Source organism: Tamandua tetradactyla, chromosome 16 (assembly GCF_023851605.1).
Source record: "Tamandua tetradactyla isolate mTamTet1 chromosome 16, mTamTet1.pri, whole genome shotgun sequence".
In the NCBI taxonomy this organism is placed as follows: Eukaryota; Metazoa; Chordata; class Mammalia; order Pilosa; family Myrmecophagidae; genus Tamandua; species Tamandua tetradactyla.
Genome location: NC_135342.1, coordinates 153,620 through 179,569, shown reverse-complemented (window position 1 = coordinate 179,569; position 25,950 = coordinate 153,620). Strand labels below are relative to the sequence as shown.

The 25,950-nt window shown below is 56.7% G+C and overlaps 3 protein-coding genes and 1 pseudogene across 4 annotated transcripts; 1 reads left to right on the top strand and 3 right to left on the bottom strand.

Annotated features, from left to right (window-relative positions):
- Positions 1-127: 127 nt before the first annotated feature.
- ZNF446 (zinc finger protein 446) lies at positions 128-10,780 on the top strand. The gene is made up of 6 exons (XM_077130542.1): positions 128-207; positions 1,234-1,615; positions 1,693-1,885; positions 2,097-2,191; positions 2,973-3,057; positions 3,264-10,780. The coding sequence occupies exons 2-6, from the start codon at positions 1,274-1,276 to the stop codon at positions 3,674-3,676; spliced, it is 1,128 nt and encodes a 375-aa protein (XP_076986657.1). The 5' UTR covers positions 128-207; positions 1,234-1,273; the 3' UTR covers positions 3,677-10,780.
- LOC143660006 (large ribosomal subunit protein uL30 pseudogene) lies at positions 3,892-5,065 on the bottom strand (annotated as a pseudogene).
- SLC27A5 (solute carrier family 27 member 5) lies at positions 10,759-18,343 on the bottom strand. Its single transcript, XM_077130513.1, has 10 exons — positions 17,554-18,343; positions 17,091-17,300; positions 16,499-16,657; positions 13,972-14,096; positions 12,717-12,911; positions 12,537-12,627; positions 11,716-11,914; positions 11,539-11,636; positions 11,224-11,354; positions 10,759-11,135 (listed from the first exon to the last, which is right to left on the bottom strand). Exons 1-10 carry the CDS (start codon positions 18,221-18,223, stop codon positions 10,959-10,961), a joined length of 2,055 nt encoding a protein of 684 aa, XP_076986628.1. The 5' UTR covers positions 18,224-18,343; the 3' UTR covers positions 10,759-10,958.
- A 96-nt stretch (positions 18,344-18,439) lies between these two features.
- On the bottom strand, positions 18,440-25,831 carry ZBTB45 (zinc finger and BTB domain containing 45). 2 transcript variants are annotated; one of them, XM_077130531.1, is made up of 4 exons: positions 25,749-25,827; positions 25,326-25,416; positions 22,566-23,820; positions 18,440-20,694 (listed from the first exon to the last, which is right to left on the bottom strand). In XM_077130531.1, exons 2-4 carry the CDS (start codon positions 25,347-25,349, stop codon positions 20,438-20,440), a joined length of 1,536 nt encoding a protein of 511 aa, XP_076986646.1. In that variant the 5' UTR covers positions 25,350-25,416; positions 25,749-25,827; the 3' UTR covers positions 18,440-20,437. The 2 variants fall into 2 exon arrangements, with proteins under 2 accessions (XP_076986646.1, XP_076986647.1); XM_077130532.1 differs by lacking the exon at positions 25,326-25,416 and having other exon boundaries at positions 25,749-25,831.
- Between the last annotated feature and the right edge of the window lie 119 nt (positions 25,832-25,950).

The window sequence follows — 25,950 nt, the reverse complement described above, 5'->3', positions numbered from 1 at the left end:
CACCGGCCAAGGCCAGGCCTCTGCGTTCTACCTGAGGCTCATAGGAAATGTAGTTCGAAGGGGGCGGGGCCTTCGAGCAGGCGCGGGATTGGCCAGAGCGCTGTCGCCATGGCAACGGGCGGGAAGGGCGGTGCGCTTGCGTAGAACGGGTGGTCGGGCAGTCCCGGGTCCGGGAAGTGGCGGTGGAGCGCCGGCCCCCCGGCTGAGGTGAGCACGGGCTGGCTGGGCGGCGCGGCCGGCCCACTCCCCCCGGGACTCTTGGCTCGCGCGCTCCGGAGCTCCCTCTTGGGTCGCGTCGCGCCCTTTTCCAGGCCGTCCCTCCTCAGCCCTGGGCCCCTCTCCGTGACGACCAACCCCCTCCCCGGTGCTTCGGGCGCCCTCGGGAGCAGAGCCCCCGGAAAGGCCGGGCTGGGGGCTCCTCTGGCTCATCTCTCCGCCCCCGTCCGGAGTTGGGCGAGGGGAGAGTTTTTTAAAACTCAGCTTAAAAACTGCACCCATCCCTCCTTTTAGAGCAGAGCAAAGACTTGGTGGGGGTGGTTCCCGCCCGCAAGCCCTCTCTGCAAGTCCGGGTGCTGGGGCTGACCCAACCCCACGCCAAGCGTGTGGCTCTGATTTGTTTTGCTTTTGCGTTTTCACACGCACAGGCCTTGCGAGTCACCCACAGTTCACGTGTTTACAAGAACGGCGTCCCGTCGTCTCCCTGGGGGCACCTGACTCTCCAGCCCGTGTTCCATATTCTGGCTGGACATTCAGCCCCTCAGGATGCCCCGTTTGGGTTGGCATCTCCGGGCGCCACTCCCACCGCTGCCCTGCCGGCCCGCACATGCCACCTACTGCCCCCTCCAGCGCCCAGTCACTCTGGATCTGCCTGTCCCTCATTCTCTTGCCCAAATATTCACTCTCCTCCCTGTTCTGCCCAACACCTTCTGAGGCTCCTCAGCCCAATCTCCAAGGCCGGTGGGGACTCTCCTTGCTCACCTGCGGGCCATTATTTCCCAACAGTCCATGGTTGTACTGAAGCGTGTGCAATTTCCTGGAAGCTCCCTGGACACCTTATCCTGGACATACGGCCCCAAGGCTTTATTTTTTCTCTGATTCCCATGACCCCCTCCCGTCCACGAAGCCTCCCAGGCCTTACCTGTGGCCCCAGGGTCCTCTTTCTGTCTTAGTCTCAGATCTCTGGGCTTGGCCGGGAGCCCATTGCCTGGCATCCTGACCCTTCCCCTTCTGCAGGTCCCACCTGGTGACTCCAAGAGAGACCCGCAGCACAGAAATGCCATCCCCCTTGGGTCCCCTGCGCCTGTCCCCAGTGGACCCCATGGCCACCCTGGAGGAGCGCGAGGCCGCGCGCCTGCAGTTCCGACACTTCCGCTACCAGGCAGCGGCAGGTCCCCGCGAGGCCCTGGCCCAGCTGCGCGAGTTGTGCCGCAAGTGGCTGCGGCCCGAAGCGCACTCCAAGGAGCAGATGCTGGAGCTGCTGGTGCTGGAGCAGTTCCTGGGCGCACTGCCCCGCGAGATCCAGGCCTGGGTGCGGGAGCAGCACCCAGACAGCCCCGAGGAGGCCACGGCTCTGGTAGAGGGGCTGCAGCATGACCCAGGGCAGCTGCTGGGCTGGGTGAGTGTGGCCAGTGCTAGTTTTTTGGAGGGACAGACCGAGGTCAGGGGCCCTGTGACTCAGTTCTTCTTCCACAGATCACAGCTCATGTGCTGGGCCTGGAGGTGCTCCCAGCAGCCCAGAAGACAGAGGAACCCCTGGGGAGCCCCCACCCCTCAGGGATGGTGAAGCCTGCTGAGGCAGCCCCCCGGGAGGGGACACAGGGCACAGGGGAGAAGCCCAGCCAGCTCGGAGTGAAGGAGGAGCCAGATGCCAACCGGCAGGACATGGGTGAGGGAGCCCTGCGCAGGGGCTGGGGCCTCCTGGATGGAACGGAGTAGGGGTCCTGGGGAGGGACATAGGGTTGCTGCCCACCATGTGGCTGGCACAGGCAGTGCCTTTTGCCTGGCCGTTGGGGAAGGCTGGAGTAGTAGCATCAACACCTGCCCTCCCCTGCGCTGTCATGGGCAGTCCCTACCCCTCTGCCCAACTTGCTCCCTAGGACCTCCAGGGCCCCCGCTTCCAGTCCGGCCTTCTGAGGGATGTGTTGGAAGCGAAGAGCCAGCCTCTGGGTCTTGTCTCCCACCCAGGATTCAGGTGAGTAGCCCTGGGGGAGGTTCAGAGGTCCCAGGTAGGAGGAGTATGTCCCTGGTGGCCGCTCCACATCCTCCCAATTCTCCTGGACCCCAGGCCAGCAGCTTTTGGTTCTTCGCTGCCTGGGAGTTGGGTCACTGTCAGCAGGGACCGCTGTCAGCAGGCCCTTGGGGACAGGGAGGCAGGCCAGCAGCCTCTCTTCCATGGCAAAGGATTTCAGCACAGGCAACAGAAACTGGTTAGAGTAGCTGGAACTCCAGTGGTTGAGGCGGGAGGCTCTCAGGTGCCTGGCGCTGTGCTGGCATCGAGGGGGGTGAGGTGACTGACCCGGTTGGGAATTCTGCATGGCAAGCACAGAGATGCCACCCTTCCTGGGACATTCTCACAGCCGGCCCTTTCCTGGGGGCTTCTTTAAGTCTAAACAGCCATAGCAGCCCCCAGGCCCAGGAGCGCTTGCCACCTGCAGAGAGGCTTGGAGGGAGGTGGCGAGTTGCTGGGGCCTGGGGGGGTCCTGCATGTCCTCTGACTTGCCCCTGTGTGTGACTGTTGAGGCTGGAGTGGCAGGAGGGGTGGGTGGGGCTCGCCACATTGTCCCTGCTGCCTGGGGCGCTGGCGGTCCCCAGGGCTGGTCTAGGGGTCTTCGGTAGAACATGGGGCGAGTGTAGCCAGGCGGGGAGGTAGGACCACGTGTCTGGGTTCCAGCCTTAGCCCTCTTGCCCCCCGGAGAGCCCAGCGCGGTGTCCAGGTTGGGATGGGCTGGCTGTGAGCAGGGTGCCTTCCGCAGAAGGAGTGGAGCCAGTTGGATGCCTCGCAGAAGGAGCTGTACTGGGACGCGATGCTGGAGAAGTACGGGACGGTGGTTTCCCTGGGTGAGGACCCCCAGGCCGTGTCTCCCACCTCACCGCCTCATCCTGGCCCGGCAGTCCCCGCCTGTCTGCAGGCCCCTCCCACACTCTCCTGGGCACCCCTGTGGCCCCCCAAGCCCACCCCCTGCCTCCCCCGACCCTTGTCCCTCCCCGTGAGCAGCCCCCTGGCCCCGCCACGGCCCACCCTGACTGCCACGTCCCCCGTGCAGGGATTTGTCCCCCAGGGCAGGAGGCGGGCGCCCCTTCGGGGCCCAGAGCTCTGCCGGCGGGGACGGGGGCGCGCGGAGGCCCGGGCCCGGGTGAGTGCTTGGCGAGCCGCAACCGCTGTGAGGGGCCTGGAGGCACGGGGAGCCCGGGGGCGGGCACGCGGCGGGGGCGGCCCTACACGTGCGAGCAGTGCGGCCGCAGCTTCGACTGGAAGTCGCTGTTCGTCATCCACCGCCGCACACACGCGGGCGCCCCGAGGCCGCAGCAAGGTCCCCGTGAGCCCTGCCCACCGCGCCCCCTCCGCCGCCCGCCCGGTGGCCCCAGGTGCTATGCGTGCAAGGAGTGCGGGCGCAGCTTCAGCTGGAAGTCGCAGCTGGTCATCCACTGTAAGAGCCACCGGCCTGAGGCCCTGTGACAGGCGTGCCCTGCTGCTGAGGTCTGGCCACGCTGCAGGCAGCAAAGGGAGCTGGAGGGATCTGGGGGCCCAGGAGGACCTCTGCACTAAGCCCTGCTGCGCCCTGAGGGTCGCCTGTGCACATGCAAGGAAGCCTCGTCTTGGCTGCCTGGCCCCCCTTCTGGAGCTGCACTGGCTTGCAGTCCCAGCAGGGTAATTTCTGAGCCTCCAACTCCTCAGCTCTGACACACCTTCTCCAGGACCTTGTCTTCCTGGTCGCCCCACCTGGAGACTGGCCCAACATGTCTGAGGCCTGTGTGGAAGGCAGGGCAGGTCAGGGCAACCTCAGAAACAGGCTACTACAGATTTGCTTGTTTGGTCTGAATACTGTGACCCTCTTAACTGGTGGCCGTTTGTGCTGTTTAGATTTTTAATTTAAATTCCACTGATCCCTTTTTGTTTTTTTCTGTAGATAAATGCCTTTAATAAACCCAAGAGATGTTTCCCACAAGATGCAGGTGGTACTCTAGTTTGCATATAATGGGATGTTGGTTTGGATTAATTTTACTATACACTAAGATTTCCCATAACAGTTAAGAGAAGACAGAGAGGCAGGCTAACAAAAAGTCGCCAATACAGGGATATACTTCAATTTCAAAGCGGTCTCCATTAACTGACCAGATTACAGAACTAACCGTGGGAGACACCCTGGTTTGCCCTTCTAGAAGTCCTGTTGATCTAGTCCTTCCCGTTGCCAGCATCTCCCCCTTCTACAAAATGGCTGGTCTTTTTCTTTATTCCACGTCTGAGAGAAGATAATTTGAAGGGCCAGAGTTGTTTGCTTCTTTGAAATATTTCCCAACAGAATAGATCTCATGAATCAGATCCCCCATGCACACAGTGCCATACTTACCAAAAAATGGTGCAGAGTTCACCATCAGGGTGATTTGCTTCTTGCTGAGTTTGCCGTTATCACACTTAGATTTGCATTCCCTGATGTCAGATCCGGCTACCCCCATGCGCTAGATGGTTGCACAATGCTCAGCATGTTAACTGAAGCCTTGCTGAGCTTGGTAAAGGTGCCAAGATTCAGTGGAGGTAGAGAAGCTGCAACACCTTTTGGACTTTTCGGCTCACACCATTGAAACCTCTGATCTGGTGACAGATGTCAATTTCAGTCCTGCAGGTCCAACTAGCCATTCGAATCTTGGTTCTGTACATCTGCTTATCTTTGTGATAGTGCTTTGCTTTTTCATAGACAAGTTTTCTCCTTGCTTTTCCAAGCATCTTTGGGCAAACTTCTTTTTAGGTGCTTGATCTTCAACTCTGCATGGTCTCTTTGCTTTTTTTTTTTTTAAAAAGGGCTTCTGGCATAGCAGGAACCTTTTTCTTCTCTTTGACACCTTCCATGGTTCCAGCCAGTGAGTGGAACCCACTGGCCACTTTTTCAATCGAGAGCTTCTTGGTAAGCATCCCAAACTCTGGCTTCTCTTGGAAAGCCAGATCCAAACACGCACCCTTGGCAGCTGGACCTGTAGAGTGATGGGGCCTAGGGAAGCCCAGGACTTCCTTCACCGCAGTGCCCTCCATGCCATGTTGTTCTGAAGCTTCACTGGTCTGCTGGTACTTCAACCCTGGCTTAAGTAGATGGTCCAAGTGTGAGTAGACAAGGATGAGCACCCAGAGGAGGGGTGGAGGCCAGGCTGGTGGGGCCACCTTGGCCAGGTATGGGTGAGCCGAAGCCAGCACTGCTGCTGAAGCTGCCCACACCTTCACCTCAGGCCTGCTTCCCCATGGCCTATGTGGTCAGTTGCTCAGCAGGAGGGACAAAGGACTAGCCCTGTGCTGCTGGGGGTGGTCAGTCTGAATGTGAAGCAGACTTTCAGGATTTTGGCCACCCCTATCCCCTACGCCATGTTAGTTTTCTACAGCAGCTGTGACAAATTACCACAAACTTGGTGGCGTGTGCAATACAAATGTAATGTCTGGCAGTTCTGGAGATCAGAAGTCCAACACAAGTCTCACTAAGATCAAACTGTTGGTAGGGCTAGTCCCTTCTGGAAACTCCAAGGGAGAATCCAGTAATTGGTCTGTTGAGGCTATTTCTTCTAGAGTCATGTAGGTTGTTTATGTGTTTCTAGGAATTTGTCCATTTCATTTTGGTTGTCTAATTGGTATATGGTTGTTGATAGCCTCTATCGTCTTATCATCTGTTTTATTTCTGTGGGATGAATAGTAATGTCCCCCTCTCACTCTCTGACTTTATTTACATTTTCTCTGTCCATCTAGCCAAAGATTTGTTAATTTTATTGATCTTTTCAAAGAACTAGCTTTTGGTTTTTGTTAATGCTATTATTTGTTTGTTTTTATTCTACATTTCATTTACTTCTGCTCTAATCTTTGTTAGTCCTTTCCTTCTGCTTGCTTTGGGCTTACTTCACTGTTCTTTTTCTAGTTCCCCCACCCTAGCCACCCTGGCCATCTGAATCTTGGTTCTGTACGTCTTGTACATCTGCTTGTGTTATTTGTGATAGTGCAGTTAGTTAGATAAAAAAGACTTTATCTTTTTTTTTTTAGCTCTTTTTTTAATGTAAGCATTTAGGACTATAGATTTCTCTCTCAGTACTGCCTTCACTGCATCCCATAAATTTTGATATGTTGTATTCGTGTTTTCATTTGTCTCAAGATAGTAATGATCTCTTTCATAGTATCCTTTGTGTTAGTCAGGTTTCTGTAGAGAGACAGAACCAACAGGTGATAGCTGTAAATAGGAGATTTATAAAATTGTCTCATGCAGCCATGGGAATGCAAGGGTCCAAAACCCGTAAGACAGGCTGTGAAGCTGGCAGTTCAGATGGAGGGTCTCAAAAGAACTCCACAGGAGAGGCTCGCTAGCTGAAGAAAAAAGTGAAAATTCTCTCTTCTCCCTTAAAAGTCTTCACTGATTGAATCAAATCCCATTGATTGGATTATCTTGTTTGCAGGAGGCGTGCCCCTAGTTGATAGTAGATGTAATCAGCCACAGCTGCAGTCTACTGACTGATGATTTAATAAGCCAGCCCTCTGGTTTACCCACCAGCCGTGAAATATCCTTGCAATAACAGTTAGGCTAGTGTTGCCTGCCCAGACCCTTGGGCACCATCACCTGGCCAAGCTGACACCAGAACCAACCATCACATCTTCTTTGACCCACTGGTGGTTTAAGAGTGAGTAACTTCTATATATTTGTGGGCTTTCTAGTTCTCTGCCTGTTATTGATCTTCAGCTTCATTTCATTATGGTCACAGAAGATTTTTTGTATAATTTCAGTTTTTAAAATTTATTGAGACTTATTTTCTGACCCACCGTGTCAGACCCACCAAAGAGCAGTCCATGTGCATTTAAGAGGAATGTATATCCTACTGTTTTTGTGATTCAGTTTTGTTAATGTGATGTATTAAAGTAATTGATTTTCTTTTGTTGAACCACCCTTGCATACCCAGGAATGTATATCCTGCTGTTTTGTAGCTCAATGTTCTGGATATTCTGTTAGATATAGTTAATTTATCATGTTATTCAAGTGGTGCATTGAACTTTCTGACCATTATTGTAGAGGTTTCTATTTCTCCCTTCCGTTTTACTAGTGTTTGCCGCGTGTATTTTTGGGCACTATGGTTAGTTGCATAGATATTTTTCATTGCTGTTCCTTCTTGGTGGGTGTTTCAGTTTGCTAAAGCTGCTAGAAGCGATATACCAGAGCGGATTGACTTTTATAAAGGGGATTTAATAAGTTACAAAGCTGCAATTTCAAGACTGTGAAAATGTCCAGATTAACACACCAATAAGAGGATATCTTCTCAGGGGAAAGGCAGCTGTCATTCAGATTCCTATGTCACATGTGAAGGCACATGGTGACATCTGCAGTCCTCCTCTCCTGGCCTCTGGTTTCCAGTGGCTCCCTCTGGCATCTCCTGGGGTGTTTTTCTTCTGCCTCTCCAAACATCTGTGTCAGCTTTCTCCTCTTAAAGGACTCTAGTAAGCTGATTAAGACCCACCTTAATGGGCATGGGCGTATCTCCATGGAAACAAACAACCTAATCAAAAGTCCTTCCCCACAACTGATCTGTCCACATGATTGGATTAAAAGAGCAAGGCTTTTCTGGGGGACACAACAGCTTCAAATCAGCACAGTAATTGACCCTTTTTAAAATAAATAGTGTTCTTGTCTCTTGTAGTAGCTTTTGAGAAAGTATTTTGTTCAATATTAGTGTAGCTTCTTTTGTGTGTGTTAGTATTTGCATGAATTATCTTTTTCCATCATTTTAGTTTCAACCCTGTATCTTTGGTCAAACAGTTTCTCATAAACAACCTATAGTTGGATTGTGCTATTTTATCCATCCTCCCCGTACCAGTTTGAAACAGTCATGTACCCCAGAAAAGCCAAGTTCTTAATCCTCATTCAGTATTGCTGGATGGGGTCTTCTTTTATTGTTTCTATGAAGATGTGACCCACCCAATTGTGGGCAGTACCTTTTGACTAAGTGTTTTCCATGGAGATGTGTCTCCCATTCAAAGTGGGGTTGCTTACTGGAGCCCTTTAAGAAATACCATTTTGGAAAAAGTTCAGAGCCAACAGAACACACACAGATCTTTGGCGAAGCAGAAGGAAAACACCCTTGGAGGAGAGAAAACAAGCAGATGTCACCATGTGCCTTTCAGCTGAGAGAGAAAGCCACATGCACTGGGCCTTTCTTTGGAGTTAAGGTATCTTTCTCTGGGTACCTTAATTTGGACATGTTCACCGCTTTAGAACTGTAAACTTGCACTTTAATAAATCCCCTTTTTAAAAACCATTCCGTTTCTGATATATTGCATTCTGTCAGCTTTAACAAACTAAATCTGTCCTTTGATTGGGGAATTTAATTCATTAACATTTTCAGTTTTATTACTGTAAATGTCAGTACTTATTTCAGCCATTTTGTTTATTGGTTTTTACAGGTCTTTTTTTTTTTTTTTTTGCCTTGTTTCCTTTATTGCAGTCTCCTTTTCTTTGTATTTTGTGATGTATCTAACTGATTCCTTTCTTACTTCTTTATAATTTTAAAATATTTTGTGGTTACCCTAGGTTTGTATTATACAAGGTATATGAAGAGATACCAATTTAGCTTCAGTAGTGTACGTGCTCTCTCGTATCCCTCTGTCCCCACTTTATATTGTTTCTGGTCCCGCCTATCCACGATGTGCAGTTTTGGAACTGGGGCAAACCACACTGCCCAGAGGCTGCGGTGCCCACAGTGAGTGTGGAGGCCCTTCCGGCTCTGGAGATAGGATGGACTCTAATTCCCAGAGGCCTCCGTGCCTGCCCTCCACTTTTCTTCCCTAAAAGCTCCCACAAGACCGGTCAGCATTTAAAACACCACACAGGGCATGAACTGCAATTCCTGTGTTGCAACCCCTGCTTGCACCCGTGACACCCAGGTGGCACTTCGGGTCGTTGACACAGTGCGTGCTCCACTTCCAGCAATTCAAGCGTCCACTGCCGTGAGGCCTCGCCCACACAACCCCCAAAGCCGTCTGCCATTTCCACGCCATTCAGACACGACTGCCTGTATTTCCCAAGGTCTCAGAGCCCACTTCCCCCCACCCACATCTTGCACAGTGGCCCCAGGGTCCACTTGGTCTCTGAGACAGAACTGATATTTCATTGTGGCCTCCGTGTCAGCTCACCAAGCTCAACCTGTACACTTCGCACAGTGACTGGTGGACATTTAAAGCCCCTGACAAGACTAGGAGCGCCCGGCACAACTGCTGCACCTCCTACAATGCCACTGGGGTGCCCCAGCCCTGAAGACACCATGGACTATATTTCCCCGTGGTCCAACGTTATCGCGTGAAGCAATGTGATATTTGTGGCTACTTAATTTATAGGTCGTGGACAACACAGGCTTCAGTGGTACAAAAACAGATTTTATTAGGAATGTAATGAAAAGTGCTCTCAAAAATAAGGCATAGTTACATTACCAGGTAAGATGGCATCAACACCTGAAGACAAGTGCTGGGAAGTCTTGGAAGCAGCATTTCAAGACTCATTTGTAAAAATGCACAACAAGCTTGGAGACAGCATTCAAAGTCTCAGGAGTGAAAATTCATAGCGCAGCATTCTTTCCCTGGATAAGATTCTGATGAGACTCTCTAGTCAGAGTCTCCTCTCTCTTCTTCTCCTACTCTAACTGCTGGCATGCAGTTCTTAGGATATCTTCACACAATATGGCCAAATTCTGATGAGTTTAAGTAAGCGGGCCTAGTTTAGATCTCTGGGAACTGGCTAGGGACCGAGACGAGGTCCCCGGGACCCAGATATCTTTATCGAAGTCCGCCTCCCTCTGCGAGCTCCCTCCCAGGTGGAGCACATGTGTCAACTGTTTCTTACCAAGGTCATGCGATGACAACATCATTTGAACAGACTCTACAAATCTAACTTTTCCTTATAGGTGTCCACCTACCGTTGCCTACAGCTCCCACAGTGCCACTGGGGTGTTCCAGCCCCTTCGATACCACGGACTCTACTTACCTAAGGTCCAGCGTCCACCTTCCCTCACTTAAAGTTCCCACAATGCCATTGGGCTGTGTGACCCTTAGTCACCACGGACTATACTTCCCAAAGGTTCACATCTACCTCCCCTTGCCGACAGATCCCGTGACCTCTGATCCCCACCCATAAGCCGCATGGCTTTGCAACTGCTCTTTACTCGCTCCTCTTGATATTCTCGTCAGTTGCTTTTTTGGGGGTCCACCGACCTCAATTCAACATGTCTGTGTCTCTTGTGAGCAGTTTGGGCACCTCCTCCAGGCCTCAGGTCACAGGGGCAGCCATGTCTGCTGGCCCACCCTGGGCTCAGGTCCCACCCTGTCAGTGGCCCGAGAAGACCCACATGTGGAGACAGCCAGGGTGTCTGCCAGGCTGCCTGGTTCCTTACATACCTGTGGCCTTGACCACAAAGGGCAGCTCCCCAGGGCAAGCTGAGGTCTCTGGCTGAGATGCAGGTATCTTTGTTTACTCATAGCTAAGGTAACTGCCAGGGGTACACACCTTTTTGTTCCTCCACCCACACAGATATGCAAAATTCCATGTGCACATTTGAATTTATTACCTTCTCCGTGTCTGCTTTTCTCTCCCTCATGTCCCACCTCATGCAGTGGCATGTGCTCTAGCTACGATTCATGATGATCGTGTGACATCGGGGGCAGTAGTGACACTGCAGGCTAAGCTGATGGGCAGCATAAGCCCCTGCCCCTACAAGCGTCCTGTGGGTTGGCACAGCGGTTAGAGCCTCCAGGTTCCGTCACACACGGCCTGATATGTTTCTGGTGTCAGCGGCTGGAAGGCCTGGGCACGCTCGTCCAGTACGAATAAGGGGTCAGAGATGGCACCCACGTTGAAGCCCTCACGCACCAGCCGGGACTTCAGTAGCTTGAAAGTGCTGGTGACCTCCAGGACGTCCTGCCAGGACAGTGACCATTATCTCCTGGCTGTGACTCCCACCAGGCCATGACCACCCACCTGCCTGTTTCTACAGCCCCGGACTCACCTGGACACGGATGAAATGGGGAACTGCGTAGACAGGAAGCCACGCACGGACGTGCCGGTACAGCTGCTGTCCGTCAAAGGCCCGGCCGGGCACCAGCTGCACGGCAGCCATGCCCACTTTGCCCTCGCAACCTGTGAACAGGCCAGTCCCACGGGTCCCCTCCGGGCACGCACCCGGTGGGACCCACTGCCGCCTCCTGCCCTGCCCGGCTGCGCTCAAACCTCCGCACCCCTCCGCGGGCCCACCCGGAGACTGGGGCAACAACGCCCCTCTCACAAGGCTGCCGGAGGAGTGTAAAAGCTGCATCTTTCGCACCTGGCACAGACACGCCGTACACATTCACCTCCTGGAGGAAGTCCACAAGGGACAAAACGCCCTCCACCTCCCGCGTAGACACGTTCTCTCCCTTCCACCTGCGGGGGTGGAGCCAGTGCTTGCGACCACGCCCCCCGAGGCCAGAGGCCCCGCCCCGCCCGGAAGCCCCGCCCTGACCGGAAGGTGTCTCCCAGGCGGTCCCGGAAGTAGAGGAAGCCCTCGCGGTCCATGGCCAGCACGTCGCCCGTGTTGAAGTAAACGTCGCCTGCGCGCCGCACGCCGCGCACCAGCTTCCGTTCCGACAGCTCTCGGGGGCCGCGGTAGCCCAGGAAGGGTTGGCGGCCCGTCACCCTGGACACCAGGAGCCCCGCCTCCCCTGGGGCCCGAGCTGAAGTCAGGTACTAGCCGCGAGCACGGCCCCCAGGAGCCCTCAGGTCCCCAGCTGGCGGACACTTCACCACCTGGGACCCTACCAGAGACGGATCCAGACGTGGAAACAGGGAGAGAGGCCCGGAGTCAGGGGGACCGAGAGGTGGGAGAGGCCCGGAGACGGGGAAAGATAGGGACTCCGGGGCAGAGAGAACCCCGAGAGACAGGGCCAAACAGAGAAAAGGGGACGGGAGAGAGAAGGCTGCGTAAGGGAAGCCCCGGAGAAACAGGAAAAGGGTAACAAAGGATGGATGAGGCACAGGAAAGAAAAAGACCAGGGCCTTCTAAGGCCCCAGGAGAGAGGGTAACGATGAGAGGCCCTGACACCTGGGACGATGTGACCCCCACAGAAAACTCAAGACAGCCGCTTAGAGTTGGATGCCCAGAGATTTAACAGACCGTAGCGGGGGATCTGGGGGAGAGCTAAGAAGGTAGAGGGGCCCAGAACAGCGGTCAGACAGGCCTGGGACTCAGAGCCTAGGTGAGTCACTGGTAGGTGGGGGTCTGAGCACCGACCTCTAGGGGTTTCCATCCCTCTCTGACCCAGGGAAGGTTCTCCACGGCCATACCTGGTCCCACAGGGATACAGAAGCCCTGACTATCCCTTATGGGCTCCTCTGTCTCTGTGTCAAACTGCACGAGCTCGAAGGGAGACAGCATCTGAAGTGGAGAGTGGAGAGGTGTCAGCAGGGGTCCTGTGGCTTCAGCTGCTATCCGTGCCACTGTTGCCTCGCACCCAAACCACTCACTCGAAGGAGGCAGCTCATCTTGCCCAGGGCTCCACGCTGCCCCACATAGTTGATGAAACCAATGTTGCCCTCGGTGGAGCCGTACATTTCCCAGATCTGTATGGGGCCGAAGCGCTGCTGGAAGGTCTCCCACACGTCTGCGCGGAGTCCGTTACCGATAGCCATGCGGACCTTGTGTGTCCGGTCCTCAGGCCGCTGCGGAAACACACAGACAGGCGAGGAGAAGGCACCTCTGGGCCATGCCCCAGAACCCTTATCTGGAGTGTGGGCAACCTTGGGTCCTTAGCTAGAGGGAATTACCTAAGGATTGCATGGGGGGTTGGGGGAAGCAGTGTCTTGGGCCCTATTCCTAGGGAAGCTGCTTCGGGGTTTTATTTCAGGATGACAACCTGCAGCCTTTGCCTATATGATTACCTTCAGGGATTGTCTGGTGGGAATTACCTGGCGGGTCTTACCTGGAAGGGTTGCTAGGGTACTTAACTTGTACCTAGGGGTACCTGGAGGCCTCATCTAGGGAATTACTTGGGGGAGCTATCTGGGCTCTTCCATGAGGGTATTGACCTGAACCTTTGCCTGGAGCATGATCATAGAGCCTTACCTGGAGATAGTTACCTGGGGCTTCACCTAGAGGCCTCATCTGGGAAGGAAGAGTGCCTTGCCTGGAGATAACCTGGGGATTTTCCTTGGCTGTTTACCTGGCAGGGGTGGTTACCTAGGGAGGGCTTCTTGAAGGGCATTAATGAGTGAATATCTGGGGTCCTTAGTAGAGGGACCTTAGTAGAGGTAGATAAAACTTACCTGGGAGAGGCTTTACCTGGGGCCTTGTCTGGAGACAGTTACCTCAGTTTTTCTGCAGGGATAAAGCTGGCTCATATCTGGTAATTTACCCTAAGCTACATCCAGTTCTAAGCACTCTACATACATTTAGTTTATTTAATCTTCACCCTCTTGAGATTGGTGCTATTAATTTCTCCATTTTGCAAATGAGGACACTGAGGCTGAGAGAAGTGAAGTCACCTGCCCGAGACAGCACAGCTTGTCAACTAAGGAAACATAATCAGCAACCTTATTTGGTACTCGTTTTCTAGACTCATGCCAGGGTGTTTTTCCTGAGGGACCTTACTTGAAGCCTGTACCTGTGTCTTTATCTGAGAACTGTTACCTGGGATGTCATCTGGGAGTCCGTTCCTTGGGTGTTCACCATGGGGTTCTAATCTTAGAGCCTTACCAGGTGGCCCCTCCCAGGACCCCTCACCTGGGGAGTGTGACACAGGTACCGCAAGACCTCGCCCACATACTGGATCACAGTCACACCATGCTGTCGGCAGTCGTCCCAGAAGCAGGAGGCAGAGAACTTGGGGGCCAGAACACAGGTGGCTCCTGGGATGAGGGAGGAGGGGCAGGGTTCCTGATATGCCTTGAAGCCGCTGTGGCTCCTGCTTTGATTACCTGGCCGTGGCCTCCTGCAGCCCAGGGATGATGTTGGCCCAGCCAAACTTCCTGGCCCAGCCAAAACTTCACCCAGAGGAGGCATCCTAAGTGGATGCTCAGAGCAGAGTGCTGGACATAGGCAGACCTGAGTTTGGCTCTTGTCCCCAGGATGTGTGAAAAGCTTAGCACCTAGGACTCAGGGAGCACTGCTAACTGAGGGCTGTGAATACTATAATCACTACTGATGATAAATGTGTCAAGAATGCCCTTCTACCAAGGGAAGAAGGGACAGGCAGGGGGAGCATGTTTGGTGAATTATGTTGTGTTACTAAAACTAAGCCCGTCAACCAAGATAGTGGAATGAGATCCTCTAGCATTCTGTTCACCCACAGAATCTTTGAACAACTAGCACAAACCGACAGAGCCATCTTTCTCAGAGCTGGAAACAAAACAAAACAGAGGGCTGCAGTAACTGGGCAAGTGCTGACTCAAGAAAAAGGCAACTGGGCAGACAATGGCGGCTCAGTGGCGGAGTTCTCGCCTCCCATGCCAGAGACCCAAGTTCAATTTCCAGTGCCTGCCGGTGCAGAAAAAGAAAGAAAGAAAGAAAAAGGCAACTTAAAAATGGTAGGAGAATGTTAGGTGCACGGGTGGCTCAGTGGTAGAATGCTCGCCTTTCATGCGGGAGACCCGGGTTCAATTCCTGGACCATGCACCCCCCAAAAAAAAAGATAGGACAATCTCGTCGGTCCCTTGCTGGTCACTGTCTCTGTGCCGAGCAGCTCAGTGTGGAGCCAACCTGCACCCTCAGTGTGGTCCCATGGTCCCTGACCCCAGTTCTGGAGGGAGCACAGTAACTAACCCCGTACTTGTGCATAATGGAGTGCAATCTGAAGGACTCATCTCTGTCTTCACCTTCCTGAATTTGTCCTGCAGGCATACAGCTAAATTGGTGTAAGAACCAATCAAATTGCATAGGATTACTGGCTTTCAAACATATAACTCTAGGGACTAGAAAGTCTACTTCATAGAGATAACAGGAGGCATTCAGATCCTGGTTAGTGGGGGAATTCCTAAGGCAAGGAGCACATGCCGAGGATAAGATGCCTGTCCAGAAGACTGGAGCAGACCATGGGCTTTCTCAGGCTGCTCTTCTGGCTCACGGGTAGCAGAACTGAGCTCCAAGACCAATATAGAGCCAAGCTGCAAAGGCTGTGGAAGATACTGTTCTGTGTGTTTTTGTTAGCTCCTGGCATTCAGGGAAATCTCTGTCATATCACTGGCTGGATACAAACTTAAGGAACAGACACCTCAGGAACTAAATTTGCCTCAACATATTAAATATTAAATTGTACAGTATGCAACAAATGGGACGACTGAATTAGGTTGGGCCTTATCCCATATGACAGGAATCCATGTAACACAGTAGATAGAAGTCAGCAGGAGCTGTCAGTCAGCAGCAACAAGAACAGTCACAAGGTGGGGCAGGTGGAGGCAGAGATGCAAGCTGAGGGACCCCAAGGATTGTGGCAAGCCAGCACCGAAACACTACAGGGAGAAAACATGACCTGTTGAGACCTTTATTTTGGGCTTCTAGCCTGCAAAACCGTGAGTCAAAATTACCATTGTAAGTTAACCAGTGTGTGGTATTTGTCATACCAGCCCTACAAACTAAGAGCATATATATATGATTAAATTGGCTACATGTTAACAGTCATTGAAGCTGGGTGAGAATATGTGAGACGTTAAACTGCTTGCTCTTTTTCACAATGATAATGCTTAGTTGTGTGTGTGTTTTAATATGAGAGTAGAAAGATATGCTCCAGGTGGAGGGATAAACACAGCAAGTGCTGATGGTGGCTTAAGGTGAATGGAGGGTGTATGAGAATTCAGGGATTTTGTTTGTTTGTATGTGTTTAGAAATTTTTGTGTGTTAAAAAATTTTCTTAATAAGTGTTTAGATGTAAATAAAACAAAAAGAGCAGACTGTACCAAAGTCCCAGTCTGATTTCCAAGTCAGTTGCCCAGCGGCCTACTCAGCCATCACTCCCTCACCAGCTCCTCCTGGAGTCCTGGCCCCAGCATCCCCATGACCTCCCAGGCACCCAGAGACTTCCTTGGATGTCCATGACTACCACTCACGAGAGCTCCTGTCACCTCACAACCAAAGCACAACCATTAGGGGCTGCGTGAGCATCCAGGCCTCCGTCTAGATGGCTCTGGGCCTGCTGTGTGTCCCTTCTCAAGGCTGAGAAACCAGGGTGCAGGGTAGCAATGGGGTCTTGCCAACCTGAGAGCCCCACCCTGACACCCAGTCGGTGGTTTGCAGAGGTCACCAGGGAAAGGCTTACCGAGCTCCAGGCAGCTGAGGACCCCAACGACAAGCCCCATTGCATGGTGCAGGGGCAGCACCACGTAGACCACATCATTGCCTGTGACCCCAAACAGGGTCATCGTGCTGCACATCTGCAGTATCCGCTCATGCGTGAGGATGGCCGGCTTCGGGAGGCCTGCAACGCGGAAGTGGAAAGGGTGGGGCAGTGAAAGGCTGGGTACTTCAGTGGAGTGGTTCAGTGATCAACCAGCAAGCAGAGGTGGGTTCCTCATGGTCAGGCCCACACCGGGCTGTGAGGTTCTCAGAGTGTGGTCAAGCGTGGGGATTCATGGCTGGGTTTGGGAGGACACCCTGGATGTGGAGTTCAGAGGCTGAATTTCAACTGGCGTAACAGGTCAGGACCAGAGGTCAGTAAGGGCTTCAGTGGCTGTCTACTGGGCAGAGGTGCGATTTTGGCATTGAACATGCTAATCACACTGAGAGTCAATGTGTTCAGGTCAGGCGTCAGAATCAGAAAGCAGGTGGGGTTTCAGAGATCAGGTGTGACGCACAGGGCAGGCTGGAGAGGAGGTCAGGGTCAGAGTTCAGAGGCTGCAGGGCACCCTCACCAGTGGTCCCTGAGGTGTAGATGTACAGGGCAGGGCTCCGGGGCACGATCCCTGCCCGGAGGTCAGCAGGCACGGGGTCCGCGGGCGCAGCATCCAGGGCAGCCTCCAGAGCCCCCACTCCCGGCGTCGGGGAGGAGCGACTGAGGTAGAAGCAGCGGATATTCTTAGCCTGCAGCTCAGGAAGGACCTCCTCCAGGCTCTCCCGGAGCTCTGCAGGGACGGGCCAGAGGGGAAAGTGAGGCAGGGCCACCTGGGGGCGGGGGTGGCTGGGGAGGGGCCCTGAGGCCTTTAGCAGAGAAAGGCTTCCACATTCCTGGATATAGAACCCACAGATCCTTATTGTGAAAAACACCAGAACTCTGAAGCCTGGGGATCACTTCCCGGTGAGAGTGGGCACGTGGGCCGCAAAGGGCTCTTGGTTCACCTCCCCCAGCCCAGCCCTCCCGGTGCTGCGGGGCCTCACCTGGACCGGCCACCAGCACTCGGGCCCCGGAGCTGAGGACGGCGTGCAGCAGTAGTGCCCCGCGGCCATGCGGGTTCACCCAGACCGCTGGGCAGCCGAGCTTGGCTAGCCCCAGCCACATGCCCAGGGCGGGCACAGCCTGCGAGGCCGGCACCAGCAGGGCAACTGGCTCCGCGGGGCCGCCCAACTCGGCCTTCAGGGCCCAGGCCGCCCGGCAGGCCCGCTCATCCAGCTCACGGAAAGTGATGGCATGGCTCCCGGGGCCCGTCCACACCAGGGCCACAAGGTCTGGCTGCGCCCGCGCGTGTCGCTGGAAGCTGTCCACGAAGGTGTTGGGCGGCCGGCGCCCCAGGCGCGCGCGTACCCCCAGTCCCAGGCGGGTGATCCTCACCGCGAAGGCCACGTCGGCCAGGAGCCAGCGCAGTCCCGGGGGCGGCCGGGCAGGCATTAGGGTCAGGATGAGGGCCGCGGCCGCCAGGCTCAGCCCGTGGGGCATCCAAAGGTCCAGCCACAGCCAGGCCAGGCCGGCCAGGCCCAGCAGCCCGCAGGCCGCCGCGCCCCCCAGCCACCAGCGCAGGGCCACGGCCACAACTGCGGGCCACGCAGGCTGCCCCAGGCCCCAGGGCAGCAAAAGAAGAAGAGGCACGGCCAGCTGCTGCCCAACACCCATAGCACCTACTAACTCTGTTGCTCAGGCTGGTTGTCCCTGACCTTGGGTCTCGGAGAGCCACTGCCTGGCCTGCCTCTGTGGCCAGAGCGCAGGGACTGCTGACAGAAGCTGTAGACGGTCAGGAACTCTGCCCCCATTCCCCCTCCCTTCTCCCCGTTTGCTTTACCCAACCATCTGCTTGGTGCCAGCCCTTCTGCCTCTTATCACTGCCAGCTCGGAGGCCCCTGTCCCATTGCCAGCCTCTGTGGTAGCCGCTGGGGTCCCCATCTCTGCTCCATTCATCACTACAGCCTCCTCTGTCATCACCCTGCAGCCTCCTCGCTGCCCTGCTTGCTCAGTCCTCACACTCGTTTGAGAGTCACAGCTCCAGGGCCTTGCACTAATGCCCACCCCACCCGTCCACCCAGTGGCTGTGTCAGGCACTATGAAGACAGGTCGAAACCCCTGTCCTCTGTGTGATTGTGAAAACCCTGTGTCTGATGCTCCTTTTATTTACCTTGCCAACAGACGAGTAGAACATATGGAATAAAAATAAATAATAGGGGGAACAAATGTGAAAATAAATTTAGTTTGAAATGCTAGTGATCAATGAAAGGGAGGGGTAAGGGGTGTGATTGTATTTTTTTTCTGTTGTCTTTTTATTTGAATTGATGCAAATGTTCTAAGAAATGATCATGATGATGAATATGCATCTATGTGATGATATTGTGAATTACTGATTATATATATAGAACGGAATGATCATATGTTAAGAATGTGTTTGTCATATATATTTTTTTAATTTAAAAATTAATAAAAAAAAAAAAAAAAAGAAATCCCTGCCCTGGGTGAGCGGACAGTCTGGTTGGACAAAGGGCAAGAGGCGTTTTGTCCTTTGATCTGCACTGCCTCCTGAGGGAGATTCTCCTCTGACACCCACTTAAGCAACAGGAAGATGGGCCTGGCCAGGTCACCCCTGGCCCACAGAATGCTGGACCGTGTGCTTCAAAGTAGCAAGAACTGGCCTCCACCTCGGTGGAGGAAAACCCAGGACCTCAGCTCCCTGCCAAGTGCTTAGCAGGTTCTCAGCAGATATCATGGGCACTGTGGCCTGGGGTTCAGCATGGGCCTCTTGGCATGTGGCTGGGCAACATCTGTACAGTTTGAACAGGATGGCCTTGGCCCCTCACCTCTGGAAGCGGTCACGTGGGGCCCAGAGAGTTGCTCCCATTGGCCCAGAATGCCCAGCTGAAGCCTGTCCCTCCAGGATGCACCCCACACCCCTCCCTGGTCCCAGACCTGGGGCTGCCCAATACACTGGAGGCGGAGGACAGGGTTCCCTGACTGACAGCTTGGGCAGATCCTGTCCTGTGACACTCACTTGCTGTAGGGGACCTGTCTCCAGCTGCTCAGTGGGCAGCCAAGGCCCTGGACCTGGGCCACTTCCAACCCCCCCCCCCCACCATGTGGCTCCCAAGTCCTCCTCAAATGCTCAACCATTATGGCTTCAGAGTGGGAGGTGGGAATAGGACGCCCAAAGGAATGGGGTCTCACCTGAAGATCTGGGAGGTGGGTACCTGAAGTCGGCCTCATGGACAGCAGCCTGGCTTGTCCAACGCGGATGAGGAAGGCGCCTCAGACCCTTTTGTGACCACTGCCCCCAAGACCCACCCAGGAAGGGCATTTCATGGCCACCTTCCCATGGGGTCCAGGGCTCCAGAAGAGCCTTTTGGGAGGGTGGGCATAAGGCCAACGCTTGGTCCAGCTCTCACAGCCCGCTGGGGAGTCGATGCATGCATGGTCTCAGGAGCTCACATTCCACCGCCTGGCATCCTTTATTAGGGGGGGATGTCCCGCGGCCCAGTCCCAGACCCTGGCTGGGTTCGCCTGGGCCCCCCTAGGCACCGAGGAGGGCTGTTCTTGGGTGGGGAGGCGGGCGGCACCGGGAAGGAGCAGCCAGACACTCCGCTCCACGGGCGTACAGGTGGTGGGAGACCGCGACCCGGGGCGGAGCCACTAGCCTTAGGCCCTGCCTGGGGCCTGGGCCTCCAACTTGGCTTTCAGAGGTGGCGGGGTCGCGATTATCCGGTACCCGGCGCGCCGCCACCTAGGAGAGGCCCAGCAAGTGGGAGGAGATGGGCAGAGGGGCCCGGGCTCCGCGAGCTGCAGCAGCACAGACTCGCGTGGACGCTGCGGTGGGCGAGGCGCGGTCCTGTTCCGAGGCGCGGAGCCCGCTCATGGTGCGGGGTGCGCGGCCAGATGGCGCTCCAACAGCGCGCGGTGCGAGAAGACCTTGCCGCAGGCAGGGCAGGGCGCCCGCTCCGGCCGGTGGGTGCGCATGTGCACATTGAGCGAGCTCTTCTGCGTGAACCGCTTGGCGCAGACCGCGCACTGGAAGGCGCGCACGCCCGTGTGCGTGACCATGTGCTTGAGCAGGTAGTCGCGCAGCGAGAAGGAGCGCCAGCACACGGCACACTGGTGCGGCTTCTCCCCTGCGGGCGACAGGGCGAGCGCGGGTCAGCCAGGCGGGGCTGCGCCCGGGCACCCTTCAGTTCCTGACACTGACCCCACATTCGTCCCGAGCCCTGCAGGGAACCCCCGTCCTCCCTCAGACCACCCTCATTCCAGGGTATTCCTGCCTGGCAGGGTCCCTCCAATTCCCTGGCCCAAGATCCCCCAGCCCAGCAAGTACCCTCCTGCTCCCTACGGCAGGGGACCCAGCCCACTTGGACTATTCCCTTCCCACTTGGACTGCTTGCTCCCTCCTCCGAAACCTCACTGCACCTGGTACAGGGAGACACTTGGGCCTGGTCTCACCTCACCCCCTCCCCATTTCCACCAGGCCCATAGAAACTTTCCCTGAACATTCTGATCTCTGGCCACCCTTCTGGGGGACAGTCTGGCAAGGCCCTGTGCCCTTCGAGGAGACTGGGACTGGCACCCTGCCTCTCTACAGGACCTCCCCCCACCCCCCCACCTCGTCTGCTGCCTGTTAATGTTCCCAAGACAACAGAGCAGGCTGGCCTTCCACCTTGACTGGAGTTATCCCTGCTGACAAAACGCCTTTCTCAGTGGCTGCCAGCGGCAGGGTAGGGCAGGGCCTGCCAGGGAGAGCCCCCACACCAACCACTGCACCTGCCTTCAGCCACATCACTGGTCCCCAGGGCCCCAACCACCCAGCTCCCCTCTCCCCTGGCCTAGCTCCACCCTGCCCGCACCACACAGATGGAGAATTTAAACTGAGAGAACTGCTGGTTTCCCACCACACACAGAATCCCAGGGTCCAGCCCCTGTCCCCTTCCCTCCACCTACCCTCTTCCCTTGAGGGCTCCTGGTCAAGGTTTTGCATGTGCCTTGACACCAAGTTCAGCCCTGTGAGCACATCTCATTTCCACACCCCCATCCTCAGGGAAGACCTGGTACCCTTCCTGTGATATTCTCAAGCTCTGGCTGCCCCAGCTCAGCCCTTGCTCTCTATCACCCAGCCACACTTCTGAGGTCCAACCTCGGGTTCTCTATCCTCCCCAGGTCACTGCAGAGCTGGCCCCTGACATGTCACACCATGGCTGAGGTTGGAGGAAACCTCCCTGCATTCTTTGGGAAGCCCCCATTCTTCCCTCCTCTATTGCAGGACCCCCCACTCTGCAGCCCCATCTCACTCCTCCCTCCCCCCTCCCCAGGCAAGAAAGTTTCTAGCTATAATCAGACCACTTGTCTCCAGGCTCCTGCACTCTCTCTAAGCTAGATCACTGGCCCTCCTTTCCATCCCTGGCCAGGGGACCCTCTCATGGCTTGGAGAGACCCTAGGGGCTTCCTGGAATATTGCTCCCTAATCTGGTCATGTCCCAGCTGCCAACGGCTCTTCCCCCCTCGCCCATCCGAGATTCCTGCATGTGACTAAAGGCTCGGCCACCAGCTTTCCAAAGATCCTGAGCGGTTTTCTGCTGCCCAACCCAGTTTCAGAATCCCCACTTAAAAAGGGAGGTGGGCAGCCTTTTCTGATGGTCTGTTCTGCCTCTCCGCCCCCCAACCCCCAACCTCAAGCAGTCGCCTACAAGCCACACAGTGGCGGGTTCAATTTCCAGGATCCTGGGGACAAAGAGCGACAGACTGGGGCTGCTCCCAGGTCTCCAGAAGGTGCGGCTGAGGCCTGGAGCAGTGAGAGAGAGGTTAACTCGGTGCCACCGGGCCGCAGGTTCCCACGAATCCATGGACCCTGACCAGGGTGAGAAGAAAACCGTGCGAGCGCCCTGCTGGCCCCTGCTTGCCCTTACTCAGGGAGTGAATCTTCAGTGACCAGAAACCAAAGGTGCTCAAGAGCCTGTGTCAAAGGGACACCCTCCTCTCCCCTTTCCCAGCTCACCCGAGTGGATGAACATGTGCTTGGTGTAGTTTTTCCGCGAGCTGAACGTCTTGCGACAGTGGCTGCACTCATAGGCGGGTGGCTCCGCGCCCGCGGCCCGCGCGGGGGTGCCTGAAGCGGCTGGGGCAAGAGGCGTGGGCGTGGCCGGGGCCTCCCCAAGCTGCGAGCCAGGGGCCGCGTCAGGCTGCGGCGCGGGGTAGAAGGCAGGCGGGGGCGCGGGGCCCGGCCCTGAGGGCGCGGGCGGCCCGGGTGTCCCCAGGCGAAAGGGAAAGAGTGCGGGGGGCGGCGCGGGGGTTTTCACGCCAGGCTGGCGGGGAGCCGCCAGGACACAATCGGGCGGGGCGGGGGTCCTGGCGGGGCAGCCTTCGGCCATGCCTTCTTCGTCTTGCCAGGCGGAGACGTAGCTGTCGGCAAACGCGTCGTCTGCGGCCGCAGCCCCCCGGAGGAAGTCTCTCCCCGCACCGCCGAAGTCCGGGAGGCCGGCGGCGGCAGGCGGGTTGTCGCGCGCGCCGCCCGCGCGGGCGAGAAGGAAGCCCGCAGTGCAGTCCGCGAAGGCGTGGGGCGCCTGGGCCTCGCCGTCGTCGCCGTCCGGGTCGTCGTCGGTCTCGTCGTCGTCCTCTCCGCCGTCGTCGTCGGGGAGCGCAGGGAGCGTCGCGTCTGGGTCAGGTCCCTCGGCCTTGACAGGCCCCGGGGGCGCGGGCAGCTGCAGGCGCGCAGGCTGGCGCTGCTTGCGGCTGTGCGCGGCGCTGGGGTGGCCCGGGGGGCGCGCGGCCAGCAGGTGGCGGAGGCGGTGGCGCAGCTGCGCGGGCGCAAGCGGCGGGGGCACCGGGGGCACCGGGGCGGGCTGGGGCGCGGGTGCGCCGGGGGCTGGGGCGCGGGCGCGCGCGATGATCTGCGTGCACTCGTCGATGACCGTCTGGATGCGCAGCACCGACGCCGCCGTGAGCACCTGCAGCGCTTCCCCCTGCGCCACCACGAGGGAGCCGCTGTAGAGGAACTCCACGAGCTGGCGCACAGTCTGGGCCGGCACCACCGGCGGGACGCGGATCTCCGAGTGGCCGAGCAACAGCTTATCCTGGAAGAAGGGCGAGCCGGCGGCGAGCACGCAGCGGTGCGCGCGCAGTGAAGCCTCGCGGATGCGCACGGTCACGTCGCAGAAGTGCCCGCCCAGCCGCTGCCCGTTGAGGGTCTCGAGCAGCGAACGTGAGAAGTTCTGCAGGTGGATGTGGTGCACCGCTTCCGCCGCCGCCGCCATCTGCGCAGGAGCGGGACGTGGGAAGTGGAGGTCAGCCGGGGACGCCCCCTCGTCCCCTCACCCCCAGCCCAGTCCTCTCAGCGCCACACCGCCCAAGCTCAGACCCAACGCCAGGGCATTCCGGACCCCTTGGCCCTTATCACCGGACTGGGCCCAATGGCGCGCCGCTCTCCCAGGTCTCGCAGATCGCAGTCATAACCCTCCCAAGCGGCTCCTCATAGGACTGTCCCCAACCTGCAGGACCGGGCAGGAACACTCCTTCCCCGGCTCTCTGCGGCGCCCTCCGCCCGTAGCACACACCAGGTAGAGGTTGGGGGATAAGCCCAGCACATGTCTGGCAGACAAACATGCTCCTTATCAAAGGTCTGCCATCCTTTTCCAGCCTTGCTCACAGCCTGGGGGAGGTCCAGGATTCAGCCTCCCCATCTCCAGGCCACCTATCCAGTATCCATAGGTTTCCCCCACTTTCCTTTCCCAGCTGGCAGCCCCGTGGAGAAGGGGCCAGTGACTGCTCTGCCAGAACTGGAATCCAGAGAGCAGACCACCCAGTGGAGACATTGACCCCGTCCTCACCTGGTTGGCTGTCACAACCCTCCTCCCAGCTCCTTTTTCATCTCCCCTCCACTCATCCCTAGCCGCTGAGCATCTCCAGCCTCCTGCAGACCTGGACCACATCTCAGAAACCAGTTATGGTAACTAGTGTACGTGGAGCTCCTTGCAGGAGTGTCTCCCTGCCTCCTGGCTGAGCAATTCTGGGTGTGTGGCCATAGAGTGTAGAGGGTAGAAGTTTGGGCATTGAACTTGCAGGAGCCCCATGTAAGGCAGATCCCAGCCCAGCTGGCAGGGAGGTGCCTCCCACCGTCTGGGGCTTCTTGAGGTCTCAGTGGAACTGTGGGGCACAAGGTGTGTAGACGTGCTCAAGACTAGGTATACAAAGTGGGTCAGCAGCATCTGAGGCCAGCACGACTGAGCAATTGGGCATTCTTGTGAACCCACATACTCTGATCTGGGCACTGCCCCTTCAGGCACCAGAAAATGAAGGAGGAACTCCTCTGGGTACTCTGCAAATCTGCAAAGCCCCGTTGTTTCACCAGCCTTCTGTCTAGGCAGGTGACCCAGTGCTTGCTTGGTCTGTTTCCCCTTCTGTCAGTCAGGTGTGGGGTACCTGGCTTCCCATACCTCTAATTCTCACATGGTCTAGGGGAGGACAGTGGGAACCAGGATGCACCCTGAGACGCCCCCATTCTCCACCAGCCTGGCTATCACATAAGGTCACAGAATGGCCCTCTGAATCCTGTCCCTAAACCTTCTGTGTCTTGGACCTAACTCCTCCAGCTCCTTCCCTTTGTTTGGGTCAGATCCCTTTTTTCTTAAGGCTGGCGTGTACTGTGCCTCCTCACTAGACCCCTCTGCGCCCCCACTTCAGCGTCTGTTCCCCAGGCGGCAGCCAGAGGGACCCCTTCAGACCCGACTCCTCTGCATAGAGCCTTCCTGGCGATGAATACCTGGCAATTCTTTAAACGAGCCATGCCTTTCCTTTGCACATGCGATTGCCTCTGCCGTCAGCACCCTCCTCCGTCTTTACTCACCCTGCATCTAAAGGACCGAAGGAGGAGGAAACCATCCACCAGCCCATCCCGGGCCTACCCGGCCTGCCCACCCAGCTCCCCTGCGGGCTCCGATCCCGCTGCCCAGACGCAGGGCCTTCCGGGGAGCCTGGCAACAAAGGCCCGGCTCCGGCGCCGCGTCCGGCCGCACGGTGGGCCCCCGCGCTCCCCGCCCCGGGCACCCCGGGTGTCCGGCGCGTCGCTAGCGCCGTACCCTGCCCATGCATCAGGCCCCGCCGCCGCCACCCCGGGCCTGCCCCGCCCCCGCGCGTCCGCGCCGCGCCCGGCGGCTCCCCGGCGGGGACAACCGCCCGCCCCCACCTCCTGCTGGTCCTCGGGCACCGGGTCGGACCGGGCGCCGCCTGCTCGCCGCCTTCAGGGCCGCACTTCCGGGCCGAGCCGCGGGCGGAACCCAAGTGCGCGGCGGCGGCGCGCAGGGGAGCGCTGGCGGGAGCACGTTTCCGGCGTCCGGGAGAGGCGGCGCCCCCGCCGCCGGACTGCAGTTCCAGCCCCTGGCCCAGGC

Coding starts and splice junctions, on each gene's coding strand:
- ZNF446 (XM_077130542.1), top strand. CDS start 1,274: ATGCCATCCCCCTTGGGTCCCCTGCGCCTGTCCCCAGTGGACCCCATG. Junction 1,616..1,692: donor CAGGGCAGCTGCTGGGCTGG/GTGAGTGTGGCC, acceptor CTTCTTCCACAG/ATCACAGCTCATGTGCTGGG. Junction 1,886..2,096: donor TGCCAACCGGCAGGACATGG/GTGAGGGAGCCC, acceptor CTTGCTCCCTAG/GACCTCCAGGGCCCCCGCTT.
- SLC27A5 (XM_077130513.1), bottom strand. CDS start 18,223: ATGGGTGTTGGGCAGCAGCTGGCCGTGCCTCTTCTTCTTTTGCTGCCC. Junction 17,301..17,553: donor AGTGCTGGTGGCCGGTCCAG/GTGAGGCCCCGC, acceptor CCGTCCCTGCAG/AGCTCCGGGAGAGCCTGGAG. Junction 11,915..12,536: donor CTGTATCCCTGTGGGACCAG/GTATGGCCGTGG, acceptor CTCGGGCCCCAG/GGGAGGCGGGGCTCCTGGTG.
- ZBTB45 (XM_077130531.1), bottom strand. CDS start 25,349: ATGGCTCGTTTAAAGAATTGCCAG. Junction 23,821..25,325: donor CTCGTTTAAAGAATTGCCAG/GTATTCATCGCC, acceptor GCTCCTGCGCAG/ATGGCGGCGGCGGCGGAAGC. Junction 20,695..22,565: donor GCACATGTTCATCCACTCGG/GTGAGCTGGGAA, acceptor TGTCGCCCGCAG/GGGAGAAGCCGCACCAGTGT.